The sequence below is a fragment of the Melospiza melodia genome, chromosome 15 (assembly GCF_035770615.1).
Source record: "Melospiza melodia melodia isolate bMelMel2 chromosome 15, bMelMel2.pri, whole genome shotgun sequence".
In the NCBI taxonomy this organism is placed as follows: Eukaryota; Metazoa; Chordata; class Aves; order Passeriformes; family Passerellidae; genus Melospiza; species Melospiza melodia.
In genome coordinates this window covers 424363-443346 of record NC_086208.1, presented here as the reverse complement: position 1 = coordinate 443346, position 18984 = coordinate 424363, and the positions used below count along the sequence as shown (strand labels likewise).

Here is an 18984-nt window from a genome sequence, read left to right as displayed (position 1 = left end):
TGCTACTCTTTCTAACTTATGTGCACCTAAGGACTTACAAGGACTTGATTTTTGCACATAATCTGAATTTCAGAAGTTCAATCCTCCTGCTATTTTTTAGGGAACCTGTAAGAGAGAGAACTTTCTCACCAGTCTGTCACTGAAGCTGTGGGATTTCCCGATTGAGAGGATCAGTATTTTTAAGAGGAATGTGAAAAAATCACCAGTATGTGTTTTGCCTTGATGTAAGGAACAATGTCACGTGCAGAGTAACAGACAGTCAAGCCTTGTGTTTAAAACAGCAGCTGAATTGTCTCCATAAAGGCAGGGATGTGCTCCAGACTCCATTTTTAAAGACTATACTGAACCCTTAATCACTGACAGTGCACTTGACACACAATTAAGCATTTGAGCTTTTTTCTAATCTCTGTGTACAAGAAGATAAGGGATGCTTGGAGACTTGTATCAGTAAGACTATTTATACAGAGCTCATTTTGCTAACACTTTTGATGTCCTTTAAGCTTCTGCCTTCATATCCCTGTCAGCTCAATCCACTGCACACATTTTCTGAGTCAAACTGGCATAAGCTGGGAAGGGGAGAAATGTGTTCACATGCAAGAACACTGGTCACAGTAAGACTTTTCTAGCAGGAGGAGGAATCCTTTCCTTCATCAGTAACTTGTGACGGACTCTACATACTTAGGACATAGATAAAGCAGTAAGTGTTCCTCATGCAGTGATTATGAAGAGATTTCAAGTGATGAAGGTGCAGGAAAAAAAAGAAACTGAATGTGTGCCAGCACTTCAGACTGTGTTCAAGAACTTGTCTTTGAAAAGTTAGATCGTTGAGGTGCTCCCTTACTCTGGGGAATGACAACTCTCACAGATCTGCAAGAACATGAAACATTAGCTAGTCATGAATCTTCTGTAGCTGAGCTGTAGACAGATGCTGTGTGTCAAATTTTGTATCCTTCCCCCCCATAGTTTTCAACACAGACATCTGCAGGACACAGATAGACACAGTTCCATGACTAGAACAGAATTATCATTTCTTTGGTACTTGTCCTTTGTCCTTAAGAAGACCAGTACCAATAGTGGCCATCTTTATCATGGAAGCCCCTTGGTGGTCTTGTTATTATTTCTTGAATGTTATTACTTCCATCTTATTAGAGATAAATTTCCTTCATGTGTTGCTTGAGCTAAATTAAATAATTGCAAAGAACCAATGAGCAGTGGGCAAGGCCTTGTACTGAATGGAGAAGTTGCACTGAAGAAGCCAAGTCTTGCCAGAACCAAAGCACAAAGCTGATGCTACAGAAGGGGATGATTTATGTCTGGACTTACAGCTAGTTCAGCGTTCATGTATGTAACACAAATAATGGAAGCAAGCACACACTTGAGATGTGCCTCATGCTTGGGGAGATGCTGATCCACATTTAACAGAATATGGGCAGAGATTTTCAGCACTGTGCAGCTGATCCTAAGCTGCTGAGAAAATTGTAGGAAGTATCTGAATCCTGTGTCAGAAGTGGAAGATGGAACCCCTTTTGAGTTCAGAGCAAGCAGTGCATGAGAGTCTTGGGAGAGAATTGAGGTATTTCTAGAAACTGGGTGGAGGAAGCTTCTTCAGCTCTTTGTTAGTGACTGCTTTGAAATGTCAGATAAAAAGGGAGAAAATGAGATTTAATGTGGGTATTCATTCTTAACAGAGAACATCTCTGATCTCTGGCCTCAGTTGACTCTGTCTCAGACTCTTACCTTCAAAACACCTGTTGGAGATGGAGTTGCTTGGTTCGCAATACATATGTAGCATCTTCAGTCTGCGTTTCATTTTCTGTGCTAACTTCACACAGAAGCTGTTGCAGGGACCATGCAAAGGTAAAAAGATAAATTCAAAATCTGTGCTCAGAATGATGAAAGAATTGCAATTGAAATTCCATCCTGAACCTTTTCATATCTCATGATAATTTTATTCCGAGCTTTTATATCTACATGTAGTTTGTCGCAGACCAAGTTGGGGTCATAGAGGGAGAATTCTTTGGTTTCTTGGCCCACTCTACAGGGGAATACAGCAGAGTAAGCAGTACTTAGGGTTCATCTTAAACTGCTGAAGCTCCAATGCACGTATGAAAAAGGCTGAAAAGGGTTTTGAGTATGTATGCTATGCCCTTGTGTCCTGATCATTACAGTATCCAGGGTAATATTTTAGATAACTTACAACTGCAAGCTAAATGAAATAATTTTTATTTTATTTTAAATGATAAATTGTGATATAATAAAAAAAATAAATTACTGCAAGCACATAAGTTGAGTCCTCTTTGAACGGAAGTAATCTGAGCGCTGGAAAGTGTTTATTACCCTGTGCAGCAGAAGTTTTGAACAAAGCTATAAAAATGTTTTGATCATTGTTTGTTAATATGTGTTGAAAAAAAGGAATTGTCTTTGCTTGTTTATTTCCATAATGATAAAAATTATAAACCCCTTAGCAGAAGCATCATCATTCAGTTTTGAGGGCTGGATATCAGAGTTTTTAGTTACTATTTCCTGAAGCTAAGGGGAGTTTCTTAGTGTGGATATTTCAGTTTGTGAATATTGTATAGCTGGAAATGTGGAAGCATATTCACACTTGATGATTATTTCTATCCCCTGCAGTCCAAGTACCCTTGAAAGTGTTAAGAGTTATTTAAAGTTGCTTCTATAAGTTGAGGGTTTTACAGTTATTTTTAAGTTCCCTGAGGGTGATAAAGAGTGGGTCACAGGCGAATGTGGTTTGACTGCATTTCCTTTGCAATGTATGGAATTAAGCTTTTTATGATGTTACAAACTTTGAAATAATGTGCTTCAGTGTGAGGGTATCTATGGTGTGCTGCATCCATAAGTGATTTCCAAAAAAGAATTGAAGATAATACTTCGGTCATATTTATGGTTCTTGCAAGAAAATATGCCATAGTGAAGGAAAAAAAAAAGTTAGGACTCTTATTAACTCCTGTATGTTAGTTCACATGCACCTGAGTTAAGAGCTGGGTAAGTTAATACTTGCTAATTGAGGTACTTAACTCATGTTATGGCTGAGCTGTCACACAGACATTTGGGAGTTTTTGCATAGGAACTGTTACCTACTGAGATCTGGTTACTTGTGTATATATTTTAGGAAATAGCAAGAAATAATGTTATGTTCTGTTTTCTCAAAAACTCAAAACTCCTAACATTGTGGACCTAGTTATAGTTTTGCCTGTTTTAAAAGCATTATCAGAAGGAATGTTTTCCATCATAAAAAGATTTGGGCTGTTAAATCCTGATTTTAGTGGGGTTGAGCCCAGTTACAACTCTATGAGTTTTGTGAATGGATTAAAAAACCAGAAACAATAAAACTGATTATAAATGCCTTTTAGAATAATAAGGTGAAGCTTATAGTAATTGGATTCTTCATTTGCAAGCCAAAGGATTTATTCTTGGGAGATGGGAGTAGATTATATGGAAAGGGAACTGCTGTATCTTTTAAAAATAAATAGACCCTATGAAATGGTATTCCTTCTTTCTTCATGTGCTTGTCTCTATATTTTCATCAAAAAGAGTGGCTATCCTGCTTGAGTCTTCTGGATATCTCTTCATTAGTTCATTGCTTCAGATTTTGGAAGCTTAAGAGAAGAAAACTTTCAAAGCTGTATTTGATGAGTCTTAGGACAAAGAAGTCTTAAAAGAAATTCCAAGTGCAAGTTGCCATTTTCATGTAGGAGAGCCGTAAGGGTATTTTTGTACATTCATAATTCTTTTTTTATTAATTGTCTGGGTTGTGCCCAAGAATTTTGCATTCTTAATGCAAATTACTGTATGTGGTAATTTATCTGTATTAAGAGAAATATCCATTAGGCTTCTAAGGTCAAAGGTAAAGACTATTTTGGCAGTTATTATTATTCAAATAGCAGAAGTGTAATGATTAATATACTACTGTTCTTTTTTCTTCCAGATTTCTCAGGGGACAAAATTTTGCTTATTCATACCTTTTACTGTGGCAAAAATGGATTCTTTTCCTCACCAAAACCCAGCAGCATAACACCCATCCAACACCTGCCTCAAGGAAATCTTATTTAAAGTCCATTGTAAGTCAAATTAACCGCTTGCTTAATGGTAGCTTTAATCAGCTGTGTGTGTCTATTTACAGCTCGGGACCCAGGAGCGCTAATTTGGGCAGGGCAGCTTTGCTGCAGCCGCTCGTGGTTCTTGAGCGGCACCAGAGCAGAGAGGGAGCGCCGGCAGGGCTTGGGCTGAGCCCGCGGCTCCGGTGTGACCCGGCTGTCCCCTCAGGGCAGGGCTTGGGCCGAGCCCGCGGCTCCGGTGTGACCCGGCTGTCCCCTCAGGGCAGGGCTTGGGCCGAGCCCGCGGCTCCGGTGTGACCCGGCTGTCCCCTCAGGGCAGGGCTTGGGCCGAGCCCGCGGCTCCGGTGTGACCCGGCTGTCCCCTCAGGGCAGGGCTTAGGCCGAGCCCGCCGCTCCGGTGTGACCCGGCTGTCCCCTCAGGGCAGGGCTTGGGCCGAGCCCGCGGCTCCGGTGTGACCCGGCTGTCCCCTCAGGGCAGGGCTTAGGCCGAGCCCGCGGCTCCCGTGTGACCCGGCTGTCCCCTCAGGGCAGGGCTTGGGCCGAGCCCGCGGCTCCGGTGTGACCCGGCTGTCCCCTCAGGGCAGGGCTTAGGCCGAGCCCGCCGCTCCGGTGTGACCCGGCTGTCCCCTCAGGGCAGGGCTTGGGCCGAGCCCGCGGCTCCGGTGTGACCCGGCTGTCCCCTCAGGGCAGGGCTTAGGCCGAGCCCGCCGCTCCGGTGTGACCCGGCTGTCCCCTCAGGAGCGGGCTCCGCGCAGCGGGGTCAGGCCCCGGTGGCAGCGGCTGATCGGGACGCTGATCTGCCGTGCAAATGAAGGCTCAGCCTCCTGTTGCTATGACGATTGATTTCAGACGTCGCAGTGGAAAAACGGGGGGGTAAAGAGCTCAAAAAGCTGAACTGCGAGGGGTTCAGCTGGTGGTGGTGGCTGTGGAGCTGAAGGCTGGTCGCGGTGCCCTCAGGCCCGAGTGGGTCACTCCTCATGCAAGGCCAGCTTGGAAAAAAGTAATGGAACTCCACGTTATAGATATCCAAAAATGGCTGCTCAGAATGCTTGCTTTTCATGCACCAAAGTTAATTTTATGCAGGCAGAGTACGTGATAGATGTTTTGAGAGAGAAGCCTGTGTTCAGATTAGAGTTTTGGCCAGCATAGCTTCTGTGTTAAAAAAAGGATGGCATTTGAAGAAAAATATTCAGTATTTAGGTAGAAGATCTTCTTGCTGTATCAGGACAGGACCAATTCATAAACAAGGAAAATGATGGGAAAAAAAAAGGAAAAAATTCCAAATGAGGCAGCAATCTCGTTTGTTCATGTTGCTTCTTTGGAGATATATTCTGCTAAAGGAGATGTATGTTACTTAATGAAACTGTGTTTAATAAGAGGCCTCAGATTATAATCTGAAAGCCTAATTGTCATTTTTCCAGTGCAGTATAATACTGCCTACTTCTTTATCACTCTCATAGATGAAAGAATAATTAATACTTGAATTGGTTTTAAAATCAAGGTATTTGTTTCAGAGAAATTCCGGCTTTATCAGTGGCATTATATTTATCCTTTGCACAGCTGCTTTCTGTTAGAATACAATTACCACACTATGAGGGCCTTTGTGAATAAAATAAGAACAACATAGTAATTGACTTACATTCATTCATATCTTGTTATCTATATCATGTTTTCTTGTTTGGAAAAAAAAATACTATAGCAATGGTGGTGTTTTGTCCTGAAAAAATACTGAAGTGGGGGTGTAGGAGATGCTTACCTGAAAAGACTTTCTCTTGCTTGGTTTATTCCAGTTCAGGACTCCCGTTTCTATGGACTTCTTGTTTATCTGTGACATTTTTTCCTTCTGAGAATGTAATCACTCTTAAGTAAGAAAAATGGTGTTATGAAAACCTCTGAAGGTCCATGAAAATACAGTTGTAAAAACCACATCTAAAGATACTTTAGTTGTGTCCTTCATTATAGCTCTATCTTGAAATAATTCAAATATGTAAGCAAATAGTAGACACTTTAAGTAGCATTTCTGAAAATTGCAATGTACCTGGATTTTTAAAATAGTTCCTAGTTGGTCCCTGAACCTTGATGGTATTTATCCTAGAACTAGACTTGATGTACTTGACCAGTTCTCTCGGACAGCTGTTCTTTGATAGATCCCACAGAGCTGAGGATTCTTCAGCAAAGCTTCTTTCTTTCTCTGTTTTTTCCACCTCTGTGTCTAATGTTCAGGACTTGTCTACACAAGATACCAGGGAAAATTGATGCAAATCAACTAAATGCAGGAATTTAAAGAGGGCAGCTTAAGTGGAAGCAAGTCCCTGTGCGCACTATCCATTCATAATTAAAATGGTCTCCAGTGAATTCAGTTTAACTCACTTCGAAGGCAAGATGAGCCAAACCAAATTAAGGCCAGCATTTTATTCACAAATGAAGGTGTTTGCAAAGGAATGGATATAGACAAATCCAATTAAATTAATTGGGTTAATTTTCCTGAGTTCCATTGTGTAGATAAAACCTTAGTAATGATGTCTGATTTGAGCTTTTACTTTTTGTCTTTTTTGTTGGTCTCCTTTTGTTCCAAACTGATATTTTAGACTTGAGAAGGTACATATCCCTCACCAAATGCTGTCTTGTAATTTTACTGTGTTTTGAGAGTCCACATTTTAACACATAAATGCCCCACTTTGCCATCAGGTCTAGTTCACAGTAACCTTTTCTTTGGGTAATTACCATCGATTTGGCTTCTTCAACTAATGCCTTTTAATCCAGTTAGCAGAAAAAATACCATCTCCACTTTCTTATGTAGCCTGCATTAACTACCACTTCCCTTAAAGCTGCTGTTCTCCTAAACAAATCTTCTCCACTGAATTTGATTGTTTAGTTATAGATTTCTGCTTAATAGTTTGACCTAATAAAGGGTGGTTTAATTCCATAATCCTGTTAAGATTGTAGAATTATGGCATTTCCTATCAATTGTGGCCTTTCAGAAAGAATTACTTTCAGAACCTCAAACTGTGCACAAAGAGGATCTTTCTGCCTTCCCAGGCAATCAGGCAGCAGGAACATTGCACCTGGGAGTTGGCTGCACCTTTGTGCATTGCTGGAGCTGCTGAGAGCCAGCGGGGATGTTCAGCAGGCCCTGAGCTCTGTCACACTGCAGGGACATAAAAAGAGCCTGGGGGAGCTGGTTTAATGCAAGTGCTGGGTGTCTCTCTCCATTGGTTTCCCAGAGCACCAAGACTGTGCCTCTTACTGATAGTGCTTATTTCATCCTTTCCTTGAAAATTAGGAAAGTGAAGGATCTTAGTTGCAGCTTAGTCATTCTGTCTTCCTGAGGCTTTGTCCAGTGGGTGCTGTTTTCTCTTTCTCTGTTTCCTCACTTAGGTTTTGTTAGCTATGTCTGTTCTGGATGCATGGGATGGGATTTGTTTTAACATGATTGCTTTTGCTTCATTATTTAGCCCTGTGCATCTCTTTAAGCTTCTTTAGAGAAAAAAACCCTTCATATCATTTAACTGGGTGAAGCTGTTTGCTTTTGAAGAAGTTAAATTTAGGTTCAGGTGAAGACTGTTCACCTCCAAGTATGGCTCAGCTTTGAGAGAGAGGTACTCCAAGGAGAAGAAAAGATCAAATATAACTGAGATTGTACTAAATTGATTTCAAGTCCTATTAGCTCATCTCAACATTTCAAATTAATCAGTCTCCTCTTTAAATACTTTTAAAATTATTTTTCTTATAATATAAAACAAATTATCTGATTTCACTGCCTCTTGTATTTGTGCTGTTTAGAAATGTTTTAGGGAAAAAGTTTGGCCAGAAAGTGAGTGAAAACCAAGGTCTTCCTGTGTTTTGATGGCCAAGATGTGTCAATATCCATTCAGTTCCAATTGACATTTGTGTATCGTGTGTGGCACATTAGGAATGAAAACTGCAGGTGTCTGTGTGTGTGTCTGTAGTGTTACCCACAGGAGGGGTGTGAGTTGAATGATTGTGGAAGATCTGCTCCGTGTGTGTATTTGAAGTGTAAGTTGTGTTAATGCTCTGACAAGCCATTGAGAGCAAAGGTGGTTCTGATGGTTCCTTAGGTGAGGAGAGACCAAACCCATCTGGGGAGAAATGAGCCACCTGCCTTCTGAGTCACTGCCTCCTCTGGAATTTATCATTTATTTTCTTTTTTGCTTACTTATTACACTTCCATCTCAGTGGGTTTTCACAGCTGATAGTAGTTTACTGGCAAAGATAATATTTTAAGACTTTTTCTGTTGGGTTTTTTCTTGTTGTTTTGTTTGTTTTTTTTAAATCTAAATTCTAGAGGGCTGAGCAAACTTCCATAGGGAAGAAACCAGCGTTAGTTTAAATGCATGCAGAGAGGATCCTGCTAATTCTGCTGCTTCTGGAGTGTAGATTCTATGTGGTAATTTTGAGGTGATGCTGACATCATAAATGCAGAGATTGGTGTTATTCTTTGCTCTGAGAAGGATGTCTATTTTACTGTTTAAAATACTGAAGTAATGCTGATTCTGAGACAACTCATGAATTGGCTTCTCCAAGCTGATATAACTTCAGCTCCCCAAACTTATGAGCACTCCAGCCCCCACACAGTGACTGTACTTGAGGGCCCAGCTGGTGCATTTAAATTAACACTCATTATACTACTGAGTCACTTCTGGTGGTGGTCTGAAATGCACCAATGCTTTGTATCATCTCTGGCAGGTTCCTTTAGTTTGATCCATATGTTTCCATCCTGCTGGCTAAGATTAATTTCAATCTTTCTTGTAGTCACTAAAGAAATTAGTTGTGTTCAGTTTCTGGTAATCTTTTTGTACAGATTAGTGCTGTTGAGTACAGTGCGTCTACGTATGAGTGTTTGTTAAAAATAAATGTAGCAGTTTTGTCCTGCATTTGCATTGGAACAGATTCAGTTGAGACAGAGCTTAGATGTCAAATTTGGCCATAATCCATTAGGGTAGTTCTCTTTCCAAAATATCTGCATTCCTTTTTAACTAGTCTCCTCAATATTGCCAGCTTTCCTTCTGTTACTATACTTTCATTAGGATTACCCTTTAGAAATGTTTTCCTTGTACAGGGGTGATCCACTGCAGTTTGTGGTCTTCACTGAACTCACTCCAACATGTCCATGTTTGTTTCAGATCCAGAAATGGACATAATACTCCAGATAAGTCTCGCCAGGACTGAATAGAGGGGAAAAGATCACCTCCCCTGCTATCCTCATGTGGCCCAAACATAATGATAGACTTGTATAAATTGTATAAAAGATGTGAAACATGCGGTGGAACAGTGTAGAGGCCTAAAGAGTGTGAAGGGGGTAGAATTAGCAGCAGTGTAATCTACCTTTGTCCTGGAAAACATGGAATTGGTATCCAGCAGCACAGGTCTGGTGAGGAGCTGTGAGGGAGCTCGAGTTGTTTAGCCTGAAGCAAAAGGGGCTGAGGAGCACCTGATTGCTCTAGCCTTAAAGAAGGCTGTGGAAAGACAGGTGTTACTCTCTTTTCCCAGGCAACGGTGACAGGATAAGAGCACATGGCTTTAAGGTGCTCCAGGGGGGGTTCTGGTTGGACATCAGGAGGAATTTCTTGATGAAAATTGGAATGGGCTGCTCAGGGAGGTGGTGGAGTCACAGTTCCTGGAGATGTTTAAGGAAAGACTGGACATGGTGCTTATTGCCATGGTCTAGTTGATAAAGTGGTGTCAGGTCATGGGTTGGATTTGATCATCTCAGAAGTCTTTTCAAGCCTCATTGATTCCGTTATCTTAAATGTATCTTCCAACTGTAACAATTCTATAATTCTGTGATGATTCTGTGACTTTATATCCCACAAACTTTTAGTTTCTTGGACTAAATTGGGTTTAGTGCCATTGATGAGGCTGAGAAGGACCCCACCCTTCTGAGACAGAAGGTAAATGGTGTTTGCATTGTAGCAGGGAAATGTATTTGCAGAAAAAGGCAATGTCTGAGAGAGCAAAGGCATTCCATTTTTCAGGCTAAGTCTAACCAGGTAGTCTAACCAGTCTAACACATGAAGTAGGAAAGGACTGTTTCGTGTGGGGGACAGTGAAATTAATTGGATTCCAATTTCCTTCACAGTTTATTTCCCTGTAGCTGTGGTGCAAGCAAGAGCCAACCAACATCATCTGCTGCCAATAGAAAATCTCCATGCCAGACCTTACCCTTGGCACGAGGTAAAGTTGCAACTGAGGCTGTGAGGAGGAATCAATGGGAAAAATCCAATTCATGCTCAGAGGTAAACTTTGGCCAGTGAATAACAAGCATGAAAGTAAAACATATGCTTTTCCTTACCTTGGGTATTGTTTAATTTCCTCCTGTTTTCTTTGCTTTGCACTGTTTCAGCAGCAGGCAGGCAGGGTTGAAGTATGGAAATATGCTTAGGATGACTGTGTTTTAAATTCCAGCTGTTTTAATAGCTTGCCTAGCATGAACTCCTCTTGTGGTGACTGCTTTAATTTCTATTTTATGTTTGTTAAGAGCATTGCCTAGGAGGAAAAGTTTCTGTTTTCAGAAATGAAAAGAAGATGCAAAATGCAGTAGAGCAGGCATATTTTTTTGTTGCCTATGGATTTGGCAGGAAGAATTCCCATGTGAGACATTGTCACATTTCACTTGGGGCAAAATATGATCTGCTTCCTAACAGCTCCCTGGGTGATTGTGCCACCAGGAGAGCACCCTGGTAAGATTGTCCCCCACAGACTGCTCATAAACATCATAAAAATTGTTCAGCAGCTACAGCCATGGTCACCAATAAAAGGAAATAAAACAAAGAAACCTTATAAATTACTGTATTATTAGCTACTATGAACATTGGTTTAGCCACAGTTCTAGAAAATGAAAGAAGAAAATTAACTCCATTCTAGCCAGACTCAGCACAGCAGAGAATCTATAAATTACAGAAGCTGTATTTGCAAGGCAAATAAAGGAACAAATCCTAATCCCTGCTGTGTGTGTGTTAGTATTAGTTAGGCAGAAGAGCTCTAGACATTTAAATCCTTGCTAAACCTCAGTTTATGAGCAGCGACAATGACCTGGTGATTTTGCTTTTAATAAACCAATCTTATGTTTAGCTGAATTGGAGTCAAGTTGCAAAGCTATTTACGAGTTGCACATAAGAAAAATCAATAAAAATATGAAATATTAGGATAGAGAAAACCTTCCAGTGTGAGTGACCAGCAGCTCCAAGCTAAGGCAGAGATGGATGACAAATGCTGTATATTTTAATATGCTGCAAGCTTTTTTAATAGTCTTGTATAGGGAATAGAGGAAAAATGTGGTTTATGTCACCTAGCTGTATATTCTAAACCCTGTTTCTTTTTCTCCTTGGCAGATGGAGACCTTTTAGCCAGCCAGTGAGTCCAACTACTGCTGCATGTCTGGCAGCACCTCTGAATGATCACATGACTCTTGATATGGATGCAGTCCTGTCAGACTTTGTTCGGTCCACAGGGGCAGAACCAGGTCTGGCCAGAGACTTACTAGAAGGTAAACTTTTTGGACCCAACCATTTCCTGTGCTCACTGCTTGCTTAAACCAAGAACCAGTCATAACAAGAGAGCTCTGGTCCAAGGAAAAATATATTTCTTGGTAGTTTTACCATGACAGCTCTTGTAATAAGCTGACCATAGATTATACTAAGGCAGGTGTTTTAACAAAATTCTTAAAAACTTCTTAGTATTAGATTGCTGTGTTTTAAGTTACTAAGAGTCAAGACCTATATGTTTATGTGCCAGTGAGAGAAGGGAGGAGACTTTAGCTGAATTTTCATATTCAGCTGCCTGAAAGTAGTTGTAAAAGTTTCTCCGGTCACTGTATTTAGTCTGAAATGGATTTACTGTACAGAGGTATTTTTGGGTCCCAGTGGTTAATATGCATACCTGAACTTTACAGCATGGGAACCAAGTGGATAGGTTGAAAAACAACTAAGAAGCTGTATCAGAAAAATAACTGTCTATTTATTAATCTTGTTTTAGTTGTTTTAGGTTTATAGGCTTAAAAGTGTAAAGACATCATTGATATTTGAGAGCATTTCATAATAGTTGGTTTGTTCATTTCTTCTCTTGTTGGGCTAATAATAATTGTGAAGATGGGAAAGTTGGAAAGGAGTAGATGATATCTGCAAATTGCAAGGTGGTTCTGTGGGCTTAAAACTTCCATACTGAACTTGTCCCTGAGAGATTTGGGGTTTACTTTATTTTTTTATTTTAATGTGCTCTAAGAAATTGTGTTAAATCAAAGTAACTGAACAGCTACAGCAGATGTGAAAGTATACCTTGTTTTATGTATCTCCTTTTTGCAAGAGCTCCTTCACTTTATGCTGAAAGTTTTTCATTTTGTGGTAAGTTCTTCCTTTACTCTGGGCTTTTTAGTAATAAGACATGATAGATTATTGACACAGAGATGCACACGATTCTGCAGCATTTCCCAAGTCATCTGGTACATGAAATAAGACCTTGGAATGCCTAGCAAGGAATATTAGCATAGGCTTGCTATATTTAAGAGCCCTCTGTTTTGTCTGACTGATTTGATCAACCTGTCATTCTTGCCTAGAGTCTTAGTCTGATGGTCTTTTAGAAAAAGAACATGAGAAGTTTTTTCTCAGCTATATCAGGACAGATTGTCAGATATTGTGCTGATAGAGCATTGCCAAAATTTCAAAGGGTTCCTACATATCAGAGGTCTTTCAGAAGAGTTACTTACTTTTTTTCCTTTCTATAAAGAGCAATGCTTTCAAATAAATATCGAATAGAGTTTCTCTGTGTTGTACTTCTCATTTCTGTAGATTAATAGATCCACATCGAGCATACTAACAAAGAAATAAGTCATAAACAATCTAATTATTCTGACATATGCATCTGCCCCAAGTAATTTCCTCCTACACAGGAATTTCTCAAAGTAAAAGGGATTGTTGCTAGTTCTGAACAACATGTGCTCAGCCAACCATTTCAGCACTTGTGGCTGCAGCTACATTTGGTGTAACAGCTTCTAACACTGGTCATATCTTGTGCTGGGAGGCAGTAATTGATGGAGTGGTTTCTCATTTGTTTGAAAAAAGCATAACAGGGACTGCTGCCCTGACAGCATTGAAACCCATGGAGTAGCTTCTTAACAATAATATAAACAATATTCAGAAGAGCAGCCCGCCCCCTGTGATGCCAATGCCTTGTACCTGTCCTTGGAATGATGATGTCCATATCATCAAACTTCAAAAACAGGTGTGCACAAATAGTTCCCAAAATTTTCAAGGTTTGGTTGTTGATAGCCCTAAAAATTATGGTCACAGTGAACTTGGAGCAAAAAAAGGCTTGTGTAGAGCCTCATTTCCATGAAATTGCAAGTTTTGGTCAGATCCAGTATGACCCCATGGCCCTTTGCTCTTTATGACTTATTCAGACTGAATTTTCATAGTGTGCTCCTATGGAGTAACACCTCCTTTTCAGAGCCAATGCTGTTTCTTTTGCTCATCGCTGGGGAAATTTCTTCAATTTCACTATACTGTAGATAATCAAGGACACCAATTTCTGCTTCCTTATCCAATCATTTTAACATATTAATTGTTTTGCTTTGGTTATGTCCTGCTACATCCCCAGCACAATTGTGCACAGTATGTGTCGTTCATCCCAGCAGCAACACATACTGACTGTTGTGCAAATAGCTAGAAAATCTATACATTGCAAATAGATTTTCTACATTGACAGAAGCTGTCCTAAATGTTGGCTCACTTGATTTTTCTATACTTTGCCTATCCTGCTAGTAAAATCCCTGCAGTTTTCTTCTGTGGGGCTTTATACTGAGTGCAGCTGCTTGTCCCTTTATCTCAGAAAACATTCTGCTGGTTGTGCTTGACATGAATCTTTCGGAAAGTGTCCATTCTGCTTTTGAAATGAAGAGGCAAAGAGATTTAAAAAAATAATAGTTATATAACATTTTCATGGCTAGTATCTGGTATAAAAGTCTAATATTGGATTTCCATATTTATTAAGCTGCTTACAGCTATTTCAGATTAATTATAAATTAATATTCCTAAATTTCAATTACGTATCATTAGCTGTACCAATTCTGTATTACTGGATTATACACACATGCTCTAAGCCATTTGTTACTTAGAAATGTTATTTTCTAGCTTTGTTTTCATTTTTGGATGATAACTTACTGAGTCTTTCATGTTTCATTTCCTGTCTCTGAGATGTTGTTTGCCACTTCCAGAGGTTTTTATCTTGTTTATCTTGTTTTCTTGCTCTCAAGAACTGAAAGCATTCTTGTGTATGTAAGGTGATGAAGAGTAGAAATTATGTCTTTTGAACCTTCACTGGGTCTGCCTTTTCAGCCTTTCATTCTCAGCCTTTGCTGATTTCTATTTAAAAAACAGCCTAAAAAAACCCTCAACTGAGTTATTAATATTGACAGAGCAATTTGACAATAAATGTGACCCAAGTGACAGAAACAACAATCTCAGCAAAACAGTTTGAAAAAAGCCTGTGCTGGCAGCCATGTGTATCCCTGCTTTGGGCAGGAGTGAATTCAGGAGTGGATCAGCCTCATGTCACAGGGAAACAGGAAATCAGCTGCAGGACTCCCCAGATGTCACCTCTGTGTGTGCAAGGCACCTTCTAGTCACTGGGAAAGCTCCTTTGGCTCACTCAGCTTTGGGAATGTTCTTAAGCATAAACTGAGAACTCTGCATGGTGGGGAATTGATTTCTCTTCAGCTGTGTGAGCTCCAGCTTCCCCAGTAATAAGGAATAAAGAAGGTTCAGGAATAAGGAGGGCACATCCCTTTCCCTCCTGGATAGTCTGGGCTGGCACCTCAATTCTCTCATACATAGAGTAACAGTAATGCTGGTGTCTTTATGTATAATCTACTTAAAATGTGGCCTAAGACAGAAAGAAAACCATTAAAGAAAATAGTTTAATCTTTAAAACAAGTTGTACTGTGTGTGGCTCACAGTGGCAGGGCTGTCGGTGTGGATGAACTCAGAGATCACTGATAAATCAGGAGAAAGCAGCTCAGTTTTCAGGGAGCAGTAGGTGTGCAGGCAGTGTCCCCTGGAACAGAGGCAGAAGGCATAAGATGTAATACTTTAAAATGCCAACAGTGTAGGGCAATCATCAGGGACTGGAGGATTTGTGAAATAATGTATTTAACTGAAGACTTGCCCTTTGACTTGTATAAATGGTTTCATTTATTTATATAAATGATGTGGCATTTCATCATTATATAAAAACAACTGCTATTTCCAGCTTCAAACAACACTTAATTGAGGGATATATAGCTGAACATGAACTCAGGAACTGGGACATTGGCTTTCCAGTCATGAAGTGTGAGCAGCAAAGGTGACTGACCCCATGGAATAAGACAGAGTTGCAGTACAGAGACATCTCCTCAAAGAACAATGTATACAAGCAGAATTCAAAGAAAAGCATGTAATTTATAGAGAGAGAGACATTTACAGTGCTGTCATGTGACTGAGTGTACAAAACTAACTCCCCAAAAATATTCTCCTCTCCCTCAGATGATTCCTTTTTTAGTTCTCTTGTGGAAGGCTTGGCAATGGAAAGGGGAAGCTGAGCTGCTACCAATGTCTCATTAAACAGGGAGCAAAACTGTCATTTCCAGCTGCCTGTTCAGTTTGGACTGACTTTGCATTCTAGCAGAAAATGAGGCATGTGTTAACAAAATGGCCTTGCTGTATTATTGTCCTTTGAGAACATGGACCAAAATAAAATCTTGTTTTAAAGCATATGGTCTAATTTTATCCTAATTTTGTGTATTAGTTTTTCAGAAGGAAAAAGAGCTGATCTGAAGTTCTTCTTACCTTTTGCCTCTAAATATTTGTTAATCTACTTCATGCCAAACAGGAAGCAGTGCCTGCATTTAAATGGAACTTGAGGATTGCTTTGTTAACAGTTGGTTTGTAAGAACAGACTTCTTTGCGTTAGCCTGGGGTGTTTCTGTGTTGCCTTCAAGTTGCACTTAGAGTGCATCTTATACTTACTTGATGCTCAGTGCCTTCCTCAGATGATTCTTCTCTAACTGAAAGTTAATTTGTTGCCCTCTCAGTTGATGCTGTCCCATAGTGGCTGTGTCCCTGTATTGGTCCTGTTTCACTCCAGGCAGTGTTTCACGTCCCTTTGAACATTTCCTCTGCTGAAGTCCTGTCTGTACATGTTGCTGCAAGTTGCCTTTCTTTGTGGTTCCCACTATTCAGATCTTTCCTAGTTCCACATCTCAAATTGCATCTTTCCAGTATTTTATTTATCATTAAATCAAGAATTTCGGTGATCTTTCAAATAGTCTTTTAACATATTGGAGTAGGTGGATTTTTGAAAGCTTAGAGGGTGGAGGGAACTATTTAATAGTTGCATGTTTGCTTTTCCTACTAATTAATGATAAAATCCTCTTGGTTTTCAATATACCTGATTTAAGAAGTGAAAGACAACAGATTTATTAAGTATTATAACCCCACTAAGCTATAATGTTTTAGCCAAAACAGTACAAAGCAAAAAACCCAAAAGACTAAATAATACCATGTTGCTCTGGGGTTACAGCCCTGGAGAATGCCCTTGTGACACCCCACCTGGAGTGCTGCATCCAGCTGTGCTCCCCCAATGGACCTCTCAGGACATGTCCAGAGGAGGCCATGAAGATACTCAAAGGATTGGAGCACCTTTGCTGTGGCACCCTTGGGCTGTTGGGGATGAGAAGTTTCTGGGAAGACCTTGGAGCACCTTCCAATACTTAAAAGGGCTCCAAGAGAGCTGGAGAGGAGCTTTTGACAGGAGCCTGAGTGACAACACAAGGGAATGGCTTCAAACTAAAGAGGACAGGGTTAAATTAGATATGGGGAAGAAACTCTTCCCTGTGAGGGTGGTGAGGTTACAGGTTGTTCAGATAAGCTGTGGCTGACCAAATCCCTGGAAGTGTCCAAGGCAAGGTTGGACAAGGCTTGGAGCACCCTGGGACAGTGGAAGGTGTCCCTGCCCATGGCAGGGGCCTAGAATGGAATGATGTTTGGGGTCCCTTCCAACCTAGACCATTCTTGGAGTCTGTGTTTTTATCAATGCTTCTAAGGTGAATCCTAGTTGTGCTGTGCTTTAGTACCTTGTTTATTAACCCCCTGCTAATCTAGTTTGAGGGGAAGTGGCTACTTAGACCATATATTGTTTTATCTAAATCTTTGTTTTTTCTTCAGGCTTATAATACCTCCTGTTGTTATTCAAGGAACCATTATTTAGGGCAGAAACTTCACAGTGTAGCTGTGTTTATTCTTGAATTTCCCTTTTATGTAGGTGTCTGCTATCTCTGACACTAGCATCAGTACCAGCCTTCAGCCACAGTGTATCTTCTATTCCCTACTCAGCAGCACTTTTTTGTTTGTTTTGGTTTTGTTTGCTTTTTTTTTTTTTTTTTTTTTTTTTTTTGTGTGTGTGTGTGTGTGTGTTGTGTTTTGTTGTTTTTCCTCCAAACAAGAAGGACTTTGTTTCAAAGCAGAGACTGAGTGTTGTTAAATTGCACACCTGCTGACTCACATAGCACATATAGCTGTTCAGGAAGCAATTGCTCAGTAAGTGTGTTCTTTCTATTCAGTCAGTGAGTTGATTTGTTTCCAGCACCCTGATAATGATTTCACTACCTGTGTTTTCCAACCAACTTTGTGCTCCTCCAGCTTTTTTGCTGACTGATGTTCTCTGGCCGTTTGAAACTGGAAGCCTTTCCTGCAAACCTACTGTGTTGGAGCTGGTTTGGAGCAATCAAATTGTTACTGATCCAGAGCTGCTAGTGGCTTATCTGATGTAATTGTGTGCACTGAAATAATGTTGTTATGCCTCTGAAATGCCTTTTAAAATACAATAATATGTCATATAAACAAAGAAGGAGTCAGTGAACAGCATGCATCGGATAAGTAACAGTGAAACAAAAATTGCAGACAATCTAAAAAATAGACTTGCGTTGGTTTTGTCTGTCAAATTGCAACAAAAGCTTTTACTTGACTTAAGTTAATTGATGAAATTATGAAAAATAAATTAATTGCCTGTTACTTGTCTTTCAGGCATAACCTCTGTGGGGGTAGGAAAGACTGGCCCTTTCTCTTGGGTGCCTGTGCAGGAGATGGCAAAGAAAATGAGAGATGTGACAGAGCAGGGGGGGTTGTGTGAGGAGCAGGGTCTGGAAGATGTCAGAGAAGAGCATGGGAGACACACACAAACAAACTTAGGAGAAGACTGTCTCTTTCCCCTCTCTGTGGGCCAAAGGGACTCTGTACAGTCTGCCCCAAACCAGGGGGCCAATGCCACTTGTTGGACAAGGAGCAAGACTGGAAGGAGGGACCTGCCCTGTAGGCTTTGGGAGGGAGGATGTGTTTGTTTGCCATATTATATGAATTTATTTCTGTCATTTCCAACCTAGCATAACTCAGGCAGTTTTTGTCTCTCAAAACTTGGTTTGTGATGTAATAAGATACAGTTTTAGAAATTCAAAAGCTTTTAGTATGCAATGTTTAAAGGAGGAAAGATAGGCTCCACAACACAAGCCCCACTAATTTCCTCAGTACTTTGCAGCTGAAACTTTCTCACCTACTTGTCACACTGGTAGAAATCCTTGTTCAGATCATCTGCTCTGGACATTTCTGAATTTAATAATTTTCTTGATTGGTTCCCAGCTTGCCTCTTGTTTCTGCAGTCTATTCCTGTGGTACAAATTACATCATATTTTTTATTAGATTTGTTAAATTTTTAAAATTTTTTTGCACTGCATTAAATTTTTGTACCTATTTGTATTTCTTCTCTCAGAGTCTTTCATAAACCCCTTACTTTTGTTCTCTCTTTCTTTTCTCTGTTTGTCTTTGCTGCCTTCAGTTTTCTTTATTTTTGCTTAGAATTTTTCTTT

General features: G+C 40.2%; 1 protein-coding gene across 7 annotated transcripts in view; it reads left to right on the top strand.

The window, feature by feature from the left end:
- OTUD7A (OTU deubiquitinase 7A) overlaps positions 1-18984 on the top strand; it is a 108098-nt gene that overhangs the window by 51567 nt on the left and 37547 nt on the right. For 5 of the 7 annotated variants that reach the window (XM_063169245.1, XM_063169249.1, XM_063169244.1 and 2 more), the window contains exons 5-7: positions 3947-4079; positions 10177-10271; positions 11429-11583. In XM_063169245.1, the coding sequence (XP_063025315.1) occupies positions 10246-10271; positions 11429-11583 (181 nt within the window). In that variant the 5' untranslated portion in view covers positions 3947-4079; positions 10177-10245. Of the gene's footprint in view, positions 1-3946; positions 4080-10176; positions 10334-11428; positions 11584-18984 lie in introns of all 7 variants that reach the window. The other 2 variants (XM_063169250.1, XM_063169248.1) reach the window with 2 other exon arrangements.